General features: G+C 42.9%; 1 protein-coding gene across 2 annotated transcripts in view; it reads left to right on the forward strand.

Annotated features, from left to right (window-relative positions):
• sugct (succinyl-CoA:glutarate-CoA transferase) overlaps nt 1-17,073 on the forward strand; it is a 463,614-nt gene that overhangs the window by 57,860 nt on the left and 388,681 nt on the right. For both annotated transcript variants that reach the window (XM_080193630.1, XM_080193629.1), the window contains exon 6: nt 2,398-2,518. In XM_080193630.1, coding sequence (XP_080049756.1) covers nt 2,398-2,518 — 121 coding nt within the window. The remainder of the gene's footprint in view (nt 1-2,397; nt 2,519-17,073) is intronic.

Raw genomic sequence — 17,073 nt, forward strand, 5'->3', positions numbered from 1 at the left:
GACAGTGAACATTGATTTGATCAGCATAGCCAGTGTCTTGCAGCATAGCTTTGATCCACCCTATTCCTGCATCACTAGTTTGACATCTCATTTTTATTTGTCTGGTTATGCTTCTGGATTGCTGGGTTGCTCTTTTCACTGAATCATAGTTGATTCACTGGCTTGAAAGTAGTGGTAGAGTGGGCATTTGCTAGACCATGAGGTACCATGGTTGAATTTGCTGCTGCCAATGGCCCACTGTGCTTCATGGATGCCTAGTCTTATGTTGCCAGTTCTGTTCAGGATTGATCTCATTCAGCACAATGGATGTACACATAGCGTGTGAACATGTCTCCACAAGACCTGTGTGGTAATCGCTTTTAATAGCAGTGTCTTGGACAGACGCATCTGTGACGGGCAGATTTGTGAGATTAATGTAAACAGATTTTTCACTCTTTCAGCTTTCCTCCCTTTCCTACAAGCCCTATGTCCATCAGTAAGCTCGGATAGTAGTGGTGTGACTGAGCCACTCTTGTTGGTGACTAGCCCCCCGTGCTTCTTCAAATAGGTCTTTAACATGGAGGAGTACTGCTTCATTAGCTGAGGGAGGGCAGAAAGTCCCCGTGTCCTATTTAATCTCTAACTTCATGAGATCCAGAATGCATGTTTAGGACTTCCAGGGAGCTCTTTCCTGCCCAGTAGCGCTGTACCTGCATCTCTCTCCTAGCGGGGACAGGAAATGTTCAGAGGTAGTGATGGAGGAAGCTAGGACATTGTCTCGAAGGTATGATTCACTAAGTAGGACTATGTCAGGTTGTTCCTTGATTAATCTGTACGACAGCTCTCTTAATTTTGGCACAGGTTCCCAGATGTTAGGGAGGAGGATTTTGTATGTGCGTTAATGTTGTATTCTGTACATAGGTTGATGTCGGGTGGTCTGTCTAGTTTTTTTTGACTTTTCTGAAGTGGTTTGATGTAACTAAATGACATGCTTTGTCATATCAGAGAGCAGTTAACGATCAACCACATTGCTGTGGCTCTGGTGTACATGTATGCCAGATCTAGTAAGAATGACAGATTTTCATCCCTAAAAGACATTAGTGAACCAGATGTGTTTTTACAACAATTTGTTAGTTTTATAGTCAGCATTACCAAGGTTAACTCTTAATTCCATATTTATTAATTAATTGAATTTAAATTCCACCAGCTGCCATGGTAGGATTTGAACATGTCCCTAGGGCATTAATCAGGGCCTCTGCATTACTAGTACAGATGCATTACCACTACTTTATTGTTACTGTGCAACTAATGTGTCTGGTTGTCTGAATTAACATTCTCAGCAATCACACTGAAGTACTGCTTACAATGGCTGGACAAGAGTCTAGAAGTTGCACTAAGATGAACTGTGTCTTAACTTTGTTTCAGAATCGCAAAATTGGTGAAAGAGAGTGACTGTTGCAGTGTTTCATAGTGAATGGTAGTAAATGGTTATTAAATAAATATACATTGGAAGAATATTTAGCTGTATTGTGTATAAAGTGTTTTCTCAAAATTAATGCATCTGGTTTAAATAGTGTAACATTAGTTATGCCGGTGACTCGTCAGCAATTTCTATTGGACAACATTGTTTTAGATCTGTACGAATTGTGATAACATTGTGCTGATACAAAAATCTGTGAATTTATCCTATTTCCAGGTCATTTTTCTGTAATTCACTAAAGCTAACTTAATTGCAGGTGTTCCGGCCACTTCCAATTCTGTTTGGCATTGGCTTGTTACTGTTTCACCATTTAGTAATATTGAAATAGTTACAGTGAAAAAACATGTTGGGGCTAAATTCTCCAAGGTGTTGGATAAATTTAATGTAATACAATCCTCTCATAATATTCAAATTGTTCTCCATTTGAGCAAAAAAAAAGTTTGAATTATCTAGTGATTTGAACCAAATATTGGATTAAAATGGAGTGGAGGCTTTTTAAGCACGAGCTGCATTTTTAGGATCCAGTAATTCAAGTAAAGAACTTTGTATTATCGGGGTAAACGCTAATCTCATTCTGAGAGTTCTAATTCTGAGAGTTGGAAGTCACTCCAGCTTTGTTCTCAGTTTGACATTCTGCGTCCACTATCCTGATTTATATATGTGACTAGCTTACTCTTAGCTGTGGTTTATTATTAAACAGTGGAAATGCAATCCCTGAAAGAAAGGGAAAGAAATATGAAAACTGTTAAAAACCAAACACAGCTTTTTACTATTAGCACAAACCAGTGGTTTAGAGGTTAAAAGCTGATGACATGCAGTTCCTTTAATATTTATTTCAAATGTTTTTCTCCATTATTCTTCCAATGTAATATGTGTGTTTTTTAATGGATAAAGTCTGTAATAAATTACAAAACATGCCTTTGATTTGTACCCCACAGCTGGCATCTGTTTGTGATGTGCTGATGGAAAATTATGTTCCTGGAAAACTAGCAGAAATGGGTCTGGGCTATAGACACATACAGGAGGTTGCTCCACACATAGTTTATTGTTCAATTACAGGTAAGGCATTATTTGACCTGTGCTTTCAGGTAACTTATTTGAGTGATTTTATTAAACAGTAATGTGCCGTGGACAAAATTGTTTTAAGTTCTCTAGTTGCGCTTTTTGGACTGTTCAAAAGAAAGACCTGCATTTACATAGTGCAGTCCATGACTTCCCGATGTCCTTAGGTGCTTTACAACCATTGAAGTGCTTTTCAAATGTAGTCACTGTTGTAATGCCAGCAAATACATACTGTGTAAACTGTATTGCTGTCCAGTGTATGAAGCCAAACCATTATAAAAATGAAGCATTACCTATAGTTCAGAATCAGCTACTAAACGTTCAGCTCCAATTGATGTGTTTCTCAGAAATTGAAATTTAATCTTCCTGCATATATTTATTTAGCTCACTTTGGGGACATGGGGTTGCACTTACAATTTGTTGACAGGTAGGTGTGGAACCTTGTTGACCTGAATCAGAGATGAAACTAAGGCATTTATTAATCCCTCCCCACCCCTAATTATCCACTGGAACAAGTTAAAAATTTAAAAATGAGGAATCCCTACCCAACTTGTAATGGCTCGTTGCCATTCTCATTTTGGCAGATAGTGTCCCAATCAAATGTTCTGCCATCAAAAAGTGGTCGTTTCATTTGTATAATTCAGTTAGCTTCCAGGGTGCTCTGGGAGCCTGAATTCCCTATTATAATTTTGCTTGCTGCTGCCATCATATTAAGATGAGTGAGTGAGTGTTGTGTGCCACATAGCTGTCTGGTATTTAATGTCACCCCTTGGATGGGACATCCCCATCTCTGACACCCCAGCATTTTGAGATTCCACTGATGTCCACCACTGTCTCCTCTGCAGTTGTCAGTTGTATGTTGGTTAGAGAGTCACGTCTGCCTTTTCCTCCTGTCCTGTCCGTGCTGTCCACCAAATATGGAATGAAGAGACCATGAATGAAAGTAATGGCAGTGAATAAATAGATGTAAACAATTGTTAATGGTGATTGAAGAAGAGCCATAGTATTGCATCGAGAGTGAGAGTGAGTGCCAGCAATGTGAATAGACAACGGGAATGTGAAGATGAGCATAGACGGGGGGGAGGGATTGGTGTCTGGGTGTATCCTTCAAGATAAATTGTGTGAAGAATAATGTGTTGGAGAGGCAAATCTGTCACTGCACTCACCCTTCTCAACTTGCTTAAGTTATTAAACTGCTTTCTCCATTGAATTGGTGAGCATGGCACCAGGCCTTGCTATTTGATACTTTTGATCACCTGTGAGACATTCCCTTGGCTAGACTGGAGCACAAACTTGCATTTATATGGTTCTTTTGATGACCTCAGAATATCCCAAAGAACTTTGCAGCCAATGAAGTACTTCTGAAGTGTAGTCACTATTGTAATGCAGGAAATGTGGTCATCCATTCTTAGACAGCAATGAAATACCAAGCTATGATACAACCAGAAAGAATGCTTTCTATGGTGCATTTGTAAAAGTTGTGGACATACCAAATTTCCTTAGGCTTCTGAAAAAGTAGAGATGTTGGTGGGCTTTCCCAACTATAGTGTCAGTATGGAGGGACCAGGACAGGTTGTTGGTGATCTGGACGCTTAAAAACCTGAAGCTATCGATCATTTCTACTTCGACCCCATTGATGTAAACTGCGGCATGTCCTCTACTTTGCTTCCTGAAGTTGATGACTACCTCCTTCGTTTTGTTGACACTGAAGGAGAGATTATTGTCATCACACCAATCCACCAGATTCTCTGTCTCTTCCCTTGAACTTCATCTCACCATTGTTTGAGATCCAACCCAACACAATGGTGTCATCAGCAAACTTGAAAATTGAGCTTGAGAGGAATTTGGCCACACAGTCATAGGTGTATAAGGAGCATGGCTTGATGAACTGAATGGCTTTTTAAAAATTCTGTGCCGCCTTTTGATTTAAGCTGGTCAGTTATCCAATAGCTATTGTTCCTTATCCTGAAAGGTTCATTCTTTTATGTGGCCATTTGGAAGAAGCATCTCTAGCACTGTCTTTTGTGTGCAGAATGGCTGCTGCATTTGTCTGCATCAGAACAACCACTGCACTTGAAGGTAATATAGCTCATTAGGAGTTTCTAATCTTTTGAGGTACAGTCCCTGAAACCTAGCAAAACTGTTGTAAATAATTGCCCCATTTCAGCAATGTTTCTGTAGCTCTTAATTGCTATGAGTAGGAGATTAGGGAAGTTTCCCTGAAGGTCTCTGTCCATTAAGTAAAGGGAGAGCTGGACTGATGCTTAATTGGAGTAGGATAATAGGGTGTAGAAGGTACATGGATTAGCAGTTAACATGTGCATGATTAATGTGATCTTCTAGACCGGTTTCAATCACCTGAGGTTCTCAGAGAGGATCTTTCTGGAGTTTCTTTTTCCTTCAATGGCCCTGGGGTTGCTTCCAGTTTTTTTTTAATGTCTCCCAGGAAATTCCATGGCTGGGGTTGCGAGAGTTAGGAAGTGCCTTGTTATCATGTTGCAGCTAACCATTTGTGGGACCGACTTGATGGTCTAGCCAATCTTTTCCTGTCACTTTGTGATAAGATGCAATATAAATCCAAGACTTTTTATCCAGTGGGACTTTGAGTGTGAGTCTGAAGCTGGAGCAATTTGCAATTGTCTATTAAAGTCTGTTAATGGAAGCAAAATGTTTTTCCAATTTTAACAGAGAATAAATCTAGCAAAAATGGCAGGCTTATAGTTTTTCGATGGTTTTGATGCTTTAAATTTGAAGGCAGGAACTTTTAAAGTAAACCTCACAAGGTTGTGAGGTTTTTTTGTAGTCAAGTAATGAGGCGGCTGGCTCTTGGGCATACTTTTAAAATGGAACAGGCTGGGGGTGGCATATATTGTGTGGGTGGGGGAGAGGGGATTATTCTCTCTGGGATCTCCTGCTTTCAAGGTATTGCTGTTAATTACCTCATCTGCTCAATGAAATGCAGCTAGTTCCTTGTCTGGCTTCCTGACCAATAATAACTGATGATGAACCACCACTGGCCCTTGGCTGATTTTTAAGGATAGACAAAAACCTGGCTTTCTCACCACATCCAGTGGCGTGGGTAAACACATCTGAAGGCTCTGGAGAAGATGTCGTAGCTTCTCTGCTCCACTGAAGTACTGGACGATGAAGAGTTCTCTCTCCACCGTGTCTCTTGTTTGTCTTCTGAGGCGGTTGGTGCGGTTTTTCGCTGTGGTGTGTCAGAACTGTTGATCCATGAGTTGAGTGCCATATCCTGTTCTTATGAGGGCATCTTTCAGTGTCTAGTGGTTTCTGTTGCGAGCCTCCTCATCTGAACAGATCCTTTGTATACGGAGGGCTTGTCCGTAGGGGATGGCTTCTTTAACGTGTTTGGGGTAGAAGCTGGAGAAGTGGAGCTTCATGAGGTTATCCATGGGCTTGTGGTACAGTAAAGTGCTGAGGTGACCATGCTTGATGGTCTTGTGCCCAAGAATGCAACCGATTCCAGAGAATGGTCCATAGTGAGTCTGATGGTGGGATAGAACTTGTTGTTGTCATCATATAGTTGTTTCAGTGATTGTTCACCATGAGTCCAAAGGAAGGAAATGTCATCGATGTATCTAGTATATAGCATCGGTTGAAGGTCCTGTGCACGAAGATGTTGGCATATTGAGGGGTGAATTTGTCCCCAAAGCTATTCCATGTGTCTGAATGAAGAACAGGTTGTTGAAGGTGAAGACATTGTGGTCCAGGATGAAGCGGGTGAGTTGTAAAATTGCATCTGGAAACTGGCAGTTGTTGGCGTCGAATACTGAGGCAGTTGCAGCAATGCCATCAGTGGGGGATACTGGTGTAGAATGTTGAGACATCCGTTGTGACAAGGAGTGCTCCTGGCTCAACTGCTCCATATGTGCTGTGTTTCTGTAGGAAGTCCGCAGTGTGACAACAAAAGTTGGGGGTTCTTTGTACAATGGGTTTCAGGATTCCCTCGATGTAGACGCAGAAGTTCTTGCACAGGGTCCCATTGCCTGATATGATGTGTGTTTGCCTTGCCTCGTGTATCTTCGGGAGGCAGTAGAGATCTCCAACGTGGGGAGTACATGGGATGAGAGCACGGAGGGTGCTCTGAAGATCTGGATCAAAGGTCTTGATCAGTCTGTTGAATTGACAGGTGTAGAATCATAGAAACCCTACAGTGCAGAAAGAGACCATTTGGCACATCAAGTCTGCACTGACCCCAATCCCACCCAGACCCTACCATATCCCTACGTATTTTACCCACTAAATCCCTCTAATCTACGCATCTCAGGATATTAAGGGGCAATTTGGCATGGCCACTCAACCTAACCCGCACATCTTTGGACTGTGGGAGGAAACCAGAGCACTCGGGGGAAATGCATGCAGACACAAGGAGAACGTGCAAACTCCAGACAGACAGCGACCCAAGCCGGGTGTGCTCTTTGGTCAGATCTGCAGGTAACTGTCTGTAGTGTTTCTTGTTGTTCAACTGTCAAACAAGACCTCTTCACTCCACAGGACCTTCAACTGATGCTATACACAAGATACATTGATGACATTTTCTTCCTATGGACTTATGGTGAACAATCATTGAAACAACTATATGATGACATCAAGTTTCATCCCACCATCAGACTCACTATGGACTACTCACTGGAATTGGTTGCATTCTTGGACACATGCATCTCCATAATTATCAGTCACCTCAGCACTTCACTGTAATGCAAACTCATGGCTAACCTCACGAAGCTCCACTCTTCCAGTTTCCACCTTAAACACGTTAAAGAAGCCATCCCCTACAGACAAGCCCTCCGTATACACGGGATCTGCTCAGATGAGGAGGATTGCAACAGACACCTCCAGACGCTGAAAGATGACCCCATAAGAACATGATATGGTGCTTGACTCATTGACCGACAGTTCTGACGCGCCACAGTGAAAAACCACACTGACCTCCTCAGAAGACAAACACAGAACATAGCCTTCAGAGTACCCTTCTCCGCTCCAGGGAAGTACTGGACGAGAAAGCTACGACAGCTTCTCCGGAGCTTTCAACATGTCATTGATGAAGACAAGCATCTCGCCAAGTCCATCCCCACATCCCCACTTCTTGCCTTCAAACAACCTCACAACCTCAAACAGATCATTGTCCGGGGTAAACTACCCAGCCTTCCGGAGAACAATGACCCAAACCTGTCACAGCAACCTTTGCAAGACGTGTTGGATCATCAATACGGATGCCATCAACTCATGTGAGAACACCATTCATCAGGTACGCATTACATGCTCTTGCAACTCGGCCAACATTGTCTACTTGATACGCTGCAGGAAAGGATGTTCCGAAGCATGGTGCGTTGGGGAGACCATGCAGATGCTACGACAATGGATGAATGAACACTGCTTAACAATCACTAGGCAAGGGTGTTTTCTCCCTGTTGGGGAACACTTCAGCAGTCATTCAGCCTCTTCGGGTAAGCGTTCTTCAAGGCGGCCTTCACGACATACAACAACGCAGAGTCGCTGAGCAGAGACTGATAGCCAAGTACCGCACATATGGGGACAGCCTCAACTGGGATCTTGGGTTCATTTCACACTATCTGTAACCCCCACAACTTGCCTGGACTTGCAGAATTTCACTAACTGTCCTATCTGGAGACAATACACATCTCTTTAACATGTGCTCAACCCTCTCTCCACTCACATTTTCTGTACCTTTAAGACTTGATCACCTGTAAAGACTCACATCCCGACCATTATTTTGTAAATTGAATTTGTGTCTTTATTTGACCTGTTTGTAAACAGTACTCCCATTCACCTGACGAAGGGGCACCAAGCGCTCCAAAAGCTAGTGGCTTGTGCTACCAAGTAAACCTATTGGATTTTAACCTGGTGTTGTGAGAATTCCATTTTGTGTCAGCCCATTCTTAAAGTGATGTGTGAATTCTTCGGATGGTTGTGAATAACCATTTTTAACTAGATAATTGCCTGTATATTGATACTGACTGTCATTTTAATAGCTTGTTTATGCCCAGTTTTTACAAGTATTGAGTGCAAGTTCATAATACACTGGACATCATACCTATAAGAAGAAATATTCTCCTGATATCCACTATTTCAAGTCTCTTCAGGATCTTATATGTTTCAGTAAGATCAGTATTTCAGTTAACTGTTGAGAATTTTTTCCTTTATCTTTAAGGAGATAATGTGTTCTTTGGCAAAACTTCTAATGTGCATCGCAAAGGACTTTGAAATGAGGAATCTGTATAGTCTGGCAAGCTGTAATATTTTAATGTAGCTCCATCATAACTACCATAGCTCAGCTCCCTAAGCCAGTAAACAGTCTCATGTATTTCAATAGAAAAATAAACATAAGGATCAGCTGATTATGTTTGGGGTTGGATAACTCTGCAAATTGTTTATAAAAAAAAAGGAACAATCTAGCAGATGCTGCTGTTTTGCTAAATGTAAAAATGTTCTAAAAGTTCAAATATTCATAATTGGTAAACATTTACCACAACATATTTGTTCCCTATTTGTATATGACATGTAAAATAATAAGAACATAAGAAATAGGAGCAGGAGTAAGCCATCTAGCCCCTCGAGCCTGCCCCGCCATTCAATAAGATCATGGCTGATCTGATAGTGGTTCAGTTCCACTTACCCGCCTGCTCCCCATAACCCTTAATTCCCTTATTGGTCAGAAATCTATCTACCTATGACTTAAATGCATTTAACATGGTAGCCTCCACTGCTTCAATGGGCGGAGAATTCCAAAGATTCACTACCCTCTGGGAGAGAAGTTCCTCCTCAACTCTGTTCTAAATTGACTCCCCTTTACTTTGAGGCTGTGCCCTCTAGTTCTTGTTTCCTTTCTAAGTGGAAATAATCTCCCTGCTTCTACCCTGTCTAGCCCCTTCATTATCTTATATGTCTCTATAAGATCTCCCCTCAGCCTTCTAAACTCCGAGTACAGGCCCAATCTACTCAATCTCTAAACCCCTCATCTCCGGAATCAACCTGGTGAACCTCCTCTGCACTCCCTCCAACGCCAATATATCCTTTTGCAAATAAGGAGACCAAAATTGCACACAGTACTGTAGTTGTGGCCTCACCAGTACTTGTACAGTTGCAGCAAGACCTCTCTGCTTTTGTACTCCATCCCCCTTGTGATAAAGGCCAACATTTCATTTGCCTCCTTGATCACCTGCTGCACTTGCAAATGTAGTTTTTGCGATTCATGCACAAGGAACCCCAGGTCCCTCTGCACAGTAGTATGTTATAATTTTTCACCATTTAAATAGTAGTCCATTTTACTATTATTCCTTCTAAACTGGATAACCTCACACTTGCCAACGTTATACTCTATCTGCCAGATCCTCGCCCACTCACTTAGCCTTTCCAAATCTCTCTGCAGACGTTCTGCGTCCTCCATGCAATTTGCTTTCCCTCACATCTTTGTGTCATCTGCAAGCTTTGTTACCCTTCACTCGGCCTCCTCCTCCAGATCATCTACGTATATGGTAAACAGTTGAGGCCCCAGCACCAATCCCTGCGGCACGCCCCTAGTCACCAACTGCCAACTGGAAAAGCACCCATTTATTCCAACTCTCTGCTTCCTGTTAAATAGCCAATCCTCAATCCACGCTAACACTTTACCCCCAACTCCGTGTACCTTAATCTTACGCAGCAACCTTGTGTGAGGCGCCTTATCGAAACCTTCTGGAAATCTAAAAACGCCACATTAAAGTATTTTAGTATAACAACAGCTTGCATTAATATTCTGCTTTTGACATGCCCCAAAATGCTTCACAGGTGCATAATCAGACAAAACATTGGAGTTGATCCAAGAAAGATGATCTTAAGTTAGATAATCAAAAGTTTGGCCAAAGTATCTTGAGAGGACTGAGGGGGAGAGTATGTATATTTGTGGACACCTTATGTAGTGTGTATGATAAGTGTAAGTTTTTCTTAAGCTGCACATCGTAAGGTATTGGAAAGATACGATGGCCATAATATTACAGTGATGCTTTATTACCTATTAAACTATAAAGGGAAACTTCCACATGCTATTAGAAAGGCACCCTGACCCCATTCTTCATCTCAGGGATTGTGTTACAGAGATGCCTGTCTTGACAAAATGCTGGAAGTCAAGAAATGACATTTTGTTCTCTAATCAGATGACCTTAAATTGCCTATGCTGAGTCGACCCAATTCTTGGTTTCCACCTCCATCCCAGCTCAAGAACTTGGGTCTAATGTCTCGTTCCCAAAGTGTGGGTGTTTATTCCTTGAAGGTCCTGAAGTCTAGCTGGTAAGCAAACGTCTAGAGGTCAACCAAAAGGCTGTAGACATGCCATTTTCACTATTTTGTCCTTCAAGAGAGCTTCTTATTTGTCTTTAACAGTGTGAATCAGAGATGTTAGTATGATATTTAAAGTGTGAAGAACAAGAAATGTGCTCTAGCTGAACAGTTTTTATAACACACATATAAATAGGTTGGTATATGTATATATAGAAATTATGATTAACTGGGAAGAGTTCAGTGTTAAATATTGTGGTGTTGCATAATTGCCATCAAACTGAGACAGTGAGGGTTTATGTTTTGAGATGACAGTGGAGAATAATAGTGAACTACTCGACCTTAGTGTTTTCACACAATCATGCCTCTGCTGAACTGGGACCCCACAGTGTTTTGAATAGCAAGCTAACTGATTCAACCAGGGGTCATTGGCGTGCTTCACAAGGAACCCACTGTGTAGTGTAACTTAAATGTGGATAAAAAAGAAAAGGCTATTGATGAATAAATTAACTATTGGACAGAAATATTTTTTTCATTAAGCTTCCATGCCTCGAGCTAGTGATAAAAATGTTTCAAGCATACCGCTGGGTGATACAAGAGAAATGGCTGATGGTATGTTATAACTTAATGGAACACCGTAAAATTTTAAATGAAAACATTCCAATGGAAAGTCTTAAAATATCTTTTCTGGAAATTCTTGTGAGCAGAAATTCATCTCGGACAGCAACATAGAACAAGCACAAGGGAAATCAGATGTTTGTTTTATACCTTTTCCAGTTTGAAGTTATTGGAAGAAAAAAATGAGGAAGGGTGCAAAAGAAGCTGTTGATTCACTAAATGGTAACTCTTGTACAAAAGATCTTATTGTCTTTACTTCACCTTTCTGGCAAAGAAGCAAAATGTAGACTAGACGAACTCAGCAAGGAGGAAAGGAAATTGAAAGGCATGTTGCTTACAGGTCACTTTGGGTTGTTTTTATAGGGTCATTTTGACTGCTAGCCTGGTGTATCCTGACAATCTTATTTTTAGGATTGACTGTCTGAGTCTTTCAAATTGGAACTAATACGGACTTGAGGGACTAGGTTGTCAGAAACAGGAGTTTGTGGCTTCTTCCACTCCAGAGAAGGAGAAAGTAACTTTGTATGCAAGATGAAAACCAAAAAGATGATTATGAATAGAGAAAAGATGCAATTCTGTTGTGGTTGTTAACCTGTGTCATTGCTATAGTTTCTGATTTCCTCAACCAAGCTGTGCCCCAACAGTTGGGTCAATAGAAACCTTGATTATGTCTGCCCCATTTCTGCTCTTCTCCCCCTCTCCCTCCAGAATCATAATAGGATTTTTTGTTGTCACCTTCCATCCAACCTGCCTCTGTATTTGATGGATCACCCTTCAATATTGATGCCACCACCAAATACATCTTCCCTTCCCATCTCATCTTGCTGGAGGGAACCTTCCCTCTCTGATAGCCTGGTCCACCCTCAATCACCTCCAAGTCCCCACTCCCTTTTCCTTGCAAGCTGGTTTTCTAACTTCTCCCACCTCACCATACAGGGAACAAACTTTCCTTCCAGTTTCTTGTATTTTTATTTAGTATACTGTATTCACTGCTTACAATCAGAGTGCTGCATATAGGGAGGCAAAACAAAGATAGGCTGACTGCTTTGTAGAACACCTCCGTTCAGTCCTCAAGTGTGATCTGAGAGGTTCTGGTCCCCTCACTTTAATTCTCCAGCTTTCTCCATTCTGACCTTTCTGTCCTCAGCCTCAGCCTCCAATGAGACTTGATGCAAGCTCAATGAACAGCATCTTGGGGGCGATTTTCTCAGCCTACTGTGCTGCTCTATCAAGGCCAGGAGACCTAAGCGGAACTGTTTAGTGGGTTACCTGCTAGGCACCTGGCCTCTGTGCATTTCCAGGCCCCGGATTTCTGGTGGTGTCAGCTCCGCACTGGAAATCAGCGCGGAGCTGCTTTAAATATTTAAATGAGTATTTGAATATCATTAACAAGCTCAGGACTGAAGTCTCCAGGCACGCCAGCCTCCCCTCTCACCAAGAATGTTTAAAACAGCTTCCCACTAACAGGGAGCAAGTGGCCTGACCCCGCTGGAATGAAAGGGCGGGGAGATGGACAGCGGGGGCAAAGGATCGGGGCTGAAGGGGTGTGCCCCCTAGGTATTGCCACCTTGGCAAAGCCAGCCTGACCCCTGATATTGCACAGGTGGCAAAGTGACATTACCCAGGGGGCACCTTAGCATTGCCCAGTGGACATAGCCCTGCTGCCTTGGCACTGTGCAATAGGGGGTAGGGCCTCTGGGGAGTAACTGGTGAGGGTGGGGCTCCTGCTGCCACTCTGCATTGGGGTCAGTGGCAAAGGGAGGTAGTCCAGCGATCAGGACTGCTCATCGGGGGGAGGGGGTGGGTTGGGTTGGCCTATCGGTGGTGGGGGCGGGGGGGGGGGGGGGGGGGGATGGTTTGGGCAGCCAGTTGAGGAGGGGGCAATTGAGGCAGGCTGGGTGAGGGAACATCGGGACTTGCCTGGAGAGATCTTGGAGGCTAGTGATTGGGGGTGTGGGGGGATTAGAAGGCCTCCTGAACGCTGGCCAGAGCTGACGGATTGGCATGTGCGTCGTAGCCCACTTGACGCTATGCTGCCGGCCTCTCTAGCGGAAATAGGCCCCAACCCCTGATTTTCAAAGTTAATCTCACTAGGGAACTCTGCAGTGCTGAGTGTGGGAGATCCATTCTGAAAATCCCACTAAAAAAATCAACAGGAGGTACTCCAATTTTCATGCAAATTCGATTCTCAAAACATTTTTGGGAGAATCACCCCCAATCTCTTGAATAGGCAACTTGCAGCTTTCTGGACTCAATATTGGGTTCAACGATTTCAGTCTGTAGTCTCTGCTGCCATTTTTCCATTTTCCATGCTAGTTTTAGTTTTTTTGTTTCTTTTGCTTTTGGACAGCACCCATCCTATCCTGTCATTCACACCTCTTCTAGGCGCATCTTTTGTTTCTTGTACCATTTTAAATAAAACCCTTCGGCCTTGCATTGCCAAAACTACTGTCATTTAGTTTCTCCTCCTGCCTTCCACCTTATCCCAGATCTTTCCTTTTATTCATTTTCCCACTCTATCTCTTCTCAGTTGCTTAAAACCTATAAAATTTCTGGCTTTTTCCCAGTTCTGATGAAAGATCTTCAACCTGAAATATTAACTCTGCATGCTGCCTGACCTGCTGAGTGTTTTCAGCATTTTCTGATTTTATTTCCGATCTCCATTCCCTGTGATATTTTTCTTTCACACCATTCAATGTACTCTATTATATATACATAACCAACATCTGGAGTTTTGGCTGGGAGAGATTACTTGGTGCTGACATGGGCTTCACTTGTATTAAATTCCCACCTGTACTTTTCCATCTCAATTATGAATGCATTTTAAACAGGAGCATGTTGAGGACTGAAACAAACATGCTGGAGATGCTCAGCAGATTAGGCAGCAGCTGTACAGCAAAACAGAGTTAATCAGACCTGAAGAATGATCAAAATTTAGGAATTTTTAAGCCAAAATGGGGGAAGAGGACAGGGGGGAAAAAAAAACAAGGAAAGGTTGAAGGATAGGATGGAGGACAGAGGAAATTAAATGTCAAAAAGATTTAATGATGCAAAAGCCAAAGAGAGTGGTAACGAATATAATAAAGGAAAAAGATTGTGTCCAGAGAGATGGCTATATAGTAAGTCCACTTTAAGTCGCTCTGTTTAATGTAATTTTGTTTTAAAGTTTATTATTAGAGATCTGTTTCTCTGATTTATTTTATGTTGACATTAAGTGTTGCAGTTTGTCATCATTATCGGTGTCGTCATCTGATACACTTCACATCGGCTCTTTGTTTAGCATTAATTGGATATTCAGTCCTGTGACCCAGTTGGTGCTATTGTGAAGAAAATGAGGTGTTTGTCTGCACTCAAGGGAACTTCCATTTATTTTTCAATAGCTAGAATTCAGGGTCTGTATGTCCCTGTTAGAATGAAGAACAACGCTGGCACAAGTAGGGAACCCTGGATGACAAAACATTTTGAGATTTTGGCTAGGAAAAAGGAGGAGGCATGGCTCAGGTACAAGCAGCTGGAGTCAAGGGATTCCCTGGAGGTTTTCAGGGGATACAAGAGTATACTCAAGGAAATTAGGAGGACAAAAAGGGGGCTTTGGCAGAGAGGATTAAGGTGAATCCAAAGGGAATCTTTATGTATATTAAAGGAAGAAAAAACTAGAGAGAGAATAGGTTGCGTTGGAAGGTAGGTCTGCTGAGGAACAGTGGAGGATCTTTAAGGAGATCTTTCTTGGTGCTCAGCAGAAATTTATTCTGATGGTTAAAAAGGATTGTAGGAGGAAAGATAATCAGCCGTGGATAACGAAGGAGGTAAAGGAAAGTGTTAAATTAAAAGCGGATGCGTTTAGAGTAGCTAAGAGTAGTGGACGAGAAGAGGATTGGGAGAGGTTTAAATGTCAACAAAGAATGACAAAGAAGTTGATAAAGAAGGGTAGGATAAACTATGAAGCTGGGCTAGCGCTTAATATAAAAAAGGTTAGCAAGAGTTTTTATAAATATATAAAAAGGAAGAGGCTGCCTAGGGTGAACGTTGGACCCTTAGAGGGTGAGAAGGGGGACTTAGTGGTAGGGGATGGGGAAATGGCTGAGGCCTTGAATAACTTTTTTGTTTCGGTCTTCACGGAGGAGGACGTGAATAATTTGCTGGGTGTTAGCGATGGAAAGATGGTAGGAGTGGAGGGCCTGAATGACATTATTGTTACTAGAGAGGCAGTGCTCGACAGACTGGAGGGACTGATTGTGGACAAGTCCCCAGGACCGGATGGAATGCATCCGAGGGTTCTGTAAGAAATGGCGGAGGTGATAGTGGATGCCTTGGTGATTATTTTCCAAACGTTGCTGGATTCCGGGGAAGTGCCGGAAGATTGGAAAGCGGCTAATGTTACGCCGTTGTTTAAGAAGGATGGCAGGCAAAAGGCAGGGAATTATAGGCTGGTTAGTTTAACGTCTGTTGTAGGTAAAATGTTAGAATCCGTGATCGAGGAGAAAATAGCGAGGCGTCTTGAGGAGAATTGTTTGATAGAGCAGACGCAGCACGGTTTCGTTAAGGGGAAGTCGCGTCTGACGAATTTATTGGAGTTCTATGAGGATGTGTCTAGGGCGGTGGATAGAGGAGAGCCGGTGGATGTGGTGTTTCTTGATTTTCAGAAGGCGTTTAACAAGGTGCCTCACGAGGTTATTACAGAAGGTCAGGGGGCATGGAGTTGGGGGTAGGGTGTTAGCGTGGATAGAGGATTGGTTGTCAAATAGGAGGCAGAGAGTGGGGGTCAATGGGTGCTATTCGGATTGGCGGTCGGTGACTAGTGGAGTGCCCCAGGGGTCGGTGCTGGAGCCTCAGCTATTTACCATTTATATAGATGATCTGGAGGAGGGAACCGAGTGTATGGTGTCAAAATTTGCTGATGACACCAAGATTGGTGGAACGGCAAATTGTGCGGAGGGTGTGGAGAGTCTGCAGAAGGATCTAGATAGGCTGGGCGAATGGGCCAGGAACTGACAAATGGAGTTTAATGTTAGCAAGTGTGAGGTTGTCCACTTTGGTAGGAGTAATGGTAGGAAGGACTATTACTTACGTGGCGAAAAACTGCAGCATGCGACGGTGCAGAGGGACCTTGGGGTCCTTGTGCATGAGTCACAAAAACGCAGTCTACAGGTGCAGCAGGTGGTCAGGAAGGCTAATGGGATGCTGGCCTTCATAGCGAGGGGGATTGAATATAAAAGTAGGGAGGTCTTGCTGCAGCTGTATAGGGCACTGGTGAGGCCGCAGTTGGAGTACTGTGTGCAGTTTTGGTCACCGTACTTACGCAAGGATATTTTGGCCTTGGAGGGAGTCCAGAGGAGGTTTACTAGGCTGATACTGGAGTTGAGGGGGTTGAACTATGAGGAGAGGCTGAATAAACTAGGCTTGTACTCGTTAGAGTTTAGAAGAATGAGGGGAGATCTCATTGAGACATATAAGATGATGAATGGGATGGATAGGATAGAGGTGGAGAGGCTCTTCCTGCTCAGAAAGGACAGTAGGACTAGAGGGCACAGCCTCAAGATAAAGGGTGGGCGGTTTAGAACAGAGTTGAGGAGGAACTTCTTCACTCAAAGGGTGGTGAATCTCTGGAATTCTCTGCCCGTTGAGGTGGTGGAGGCTGC

Source organism: Carcharhinus amblyrhynchos, chromosome 8 (genome assembly GCF_965287045.1).
Source record: "Carcharhinus amblyrhynchos chromosome 8, sCarAmb.v2.hapA, whole genome shotgun sequence".
NCBI classification, from domain to species: Eukaryota; Metazoa; Chordata; class Chondrichthyes; order Carcharhiniformes; family Carcharhinidae; genus Carcharhinus; species Carcharhinus amblyrhynchos.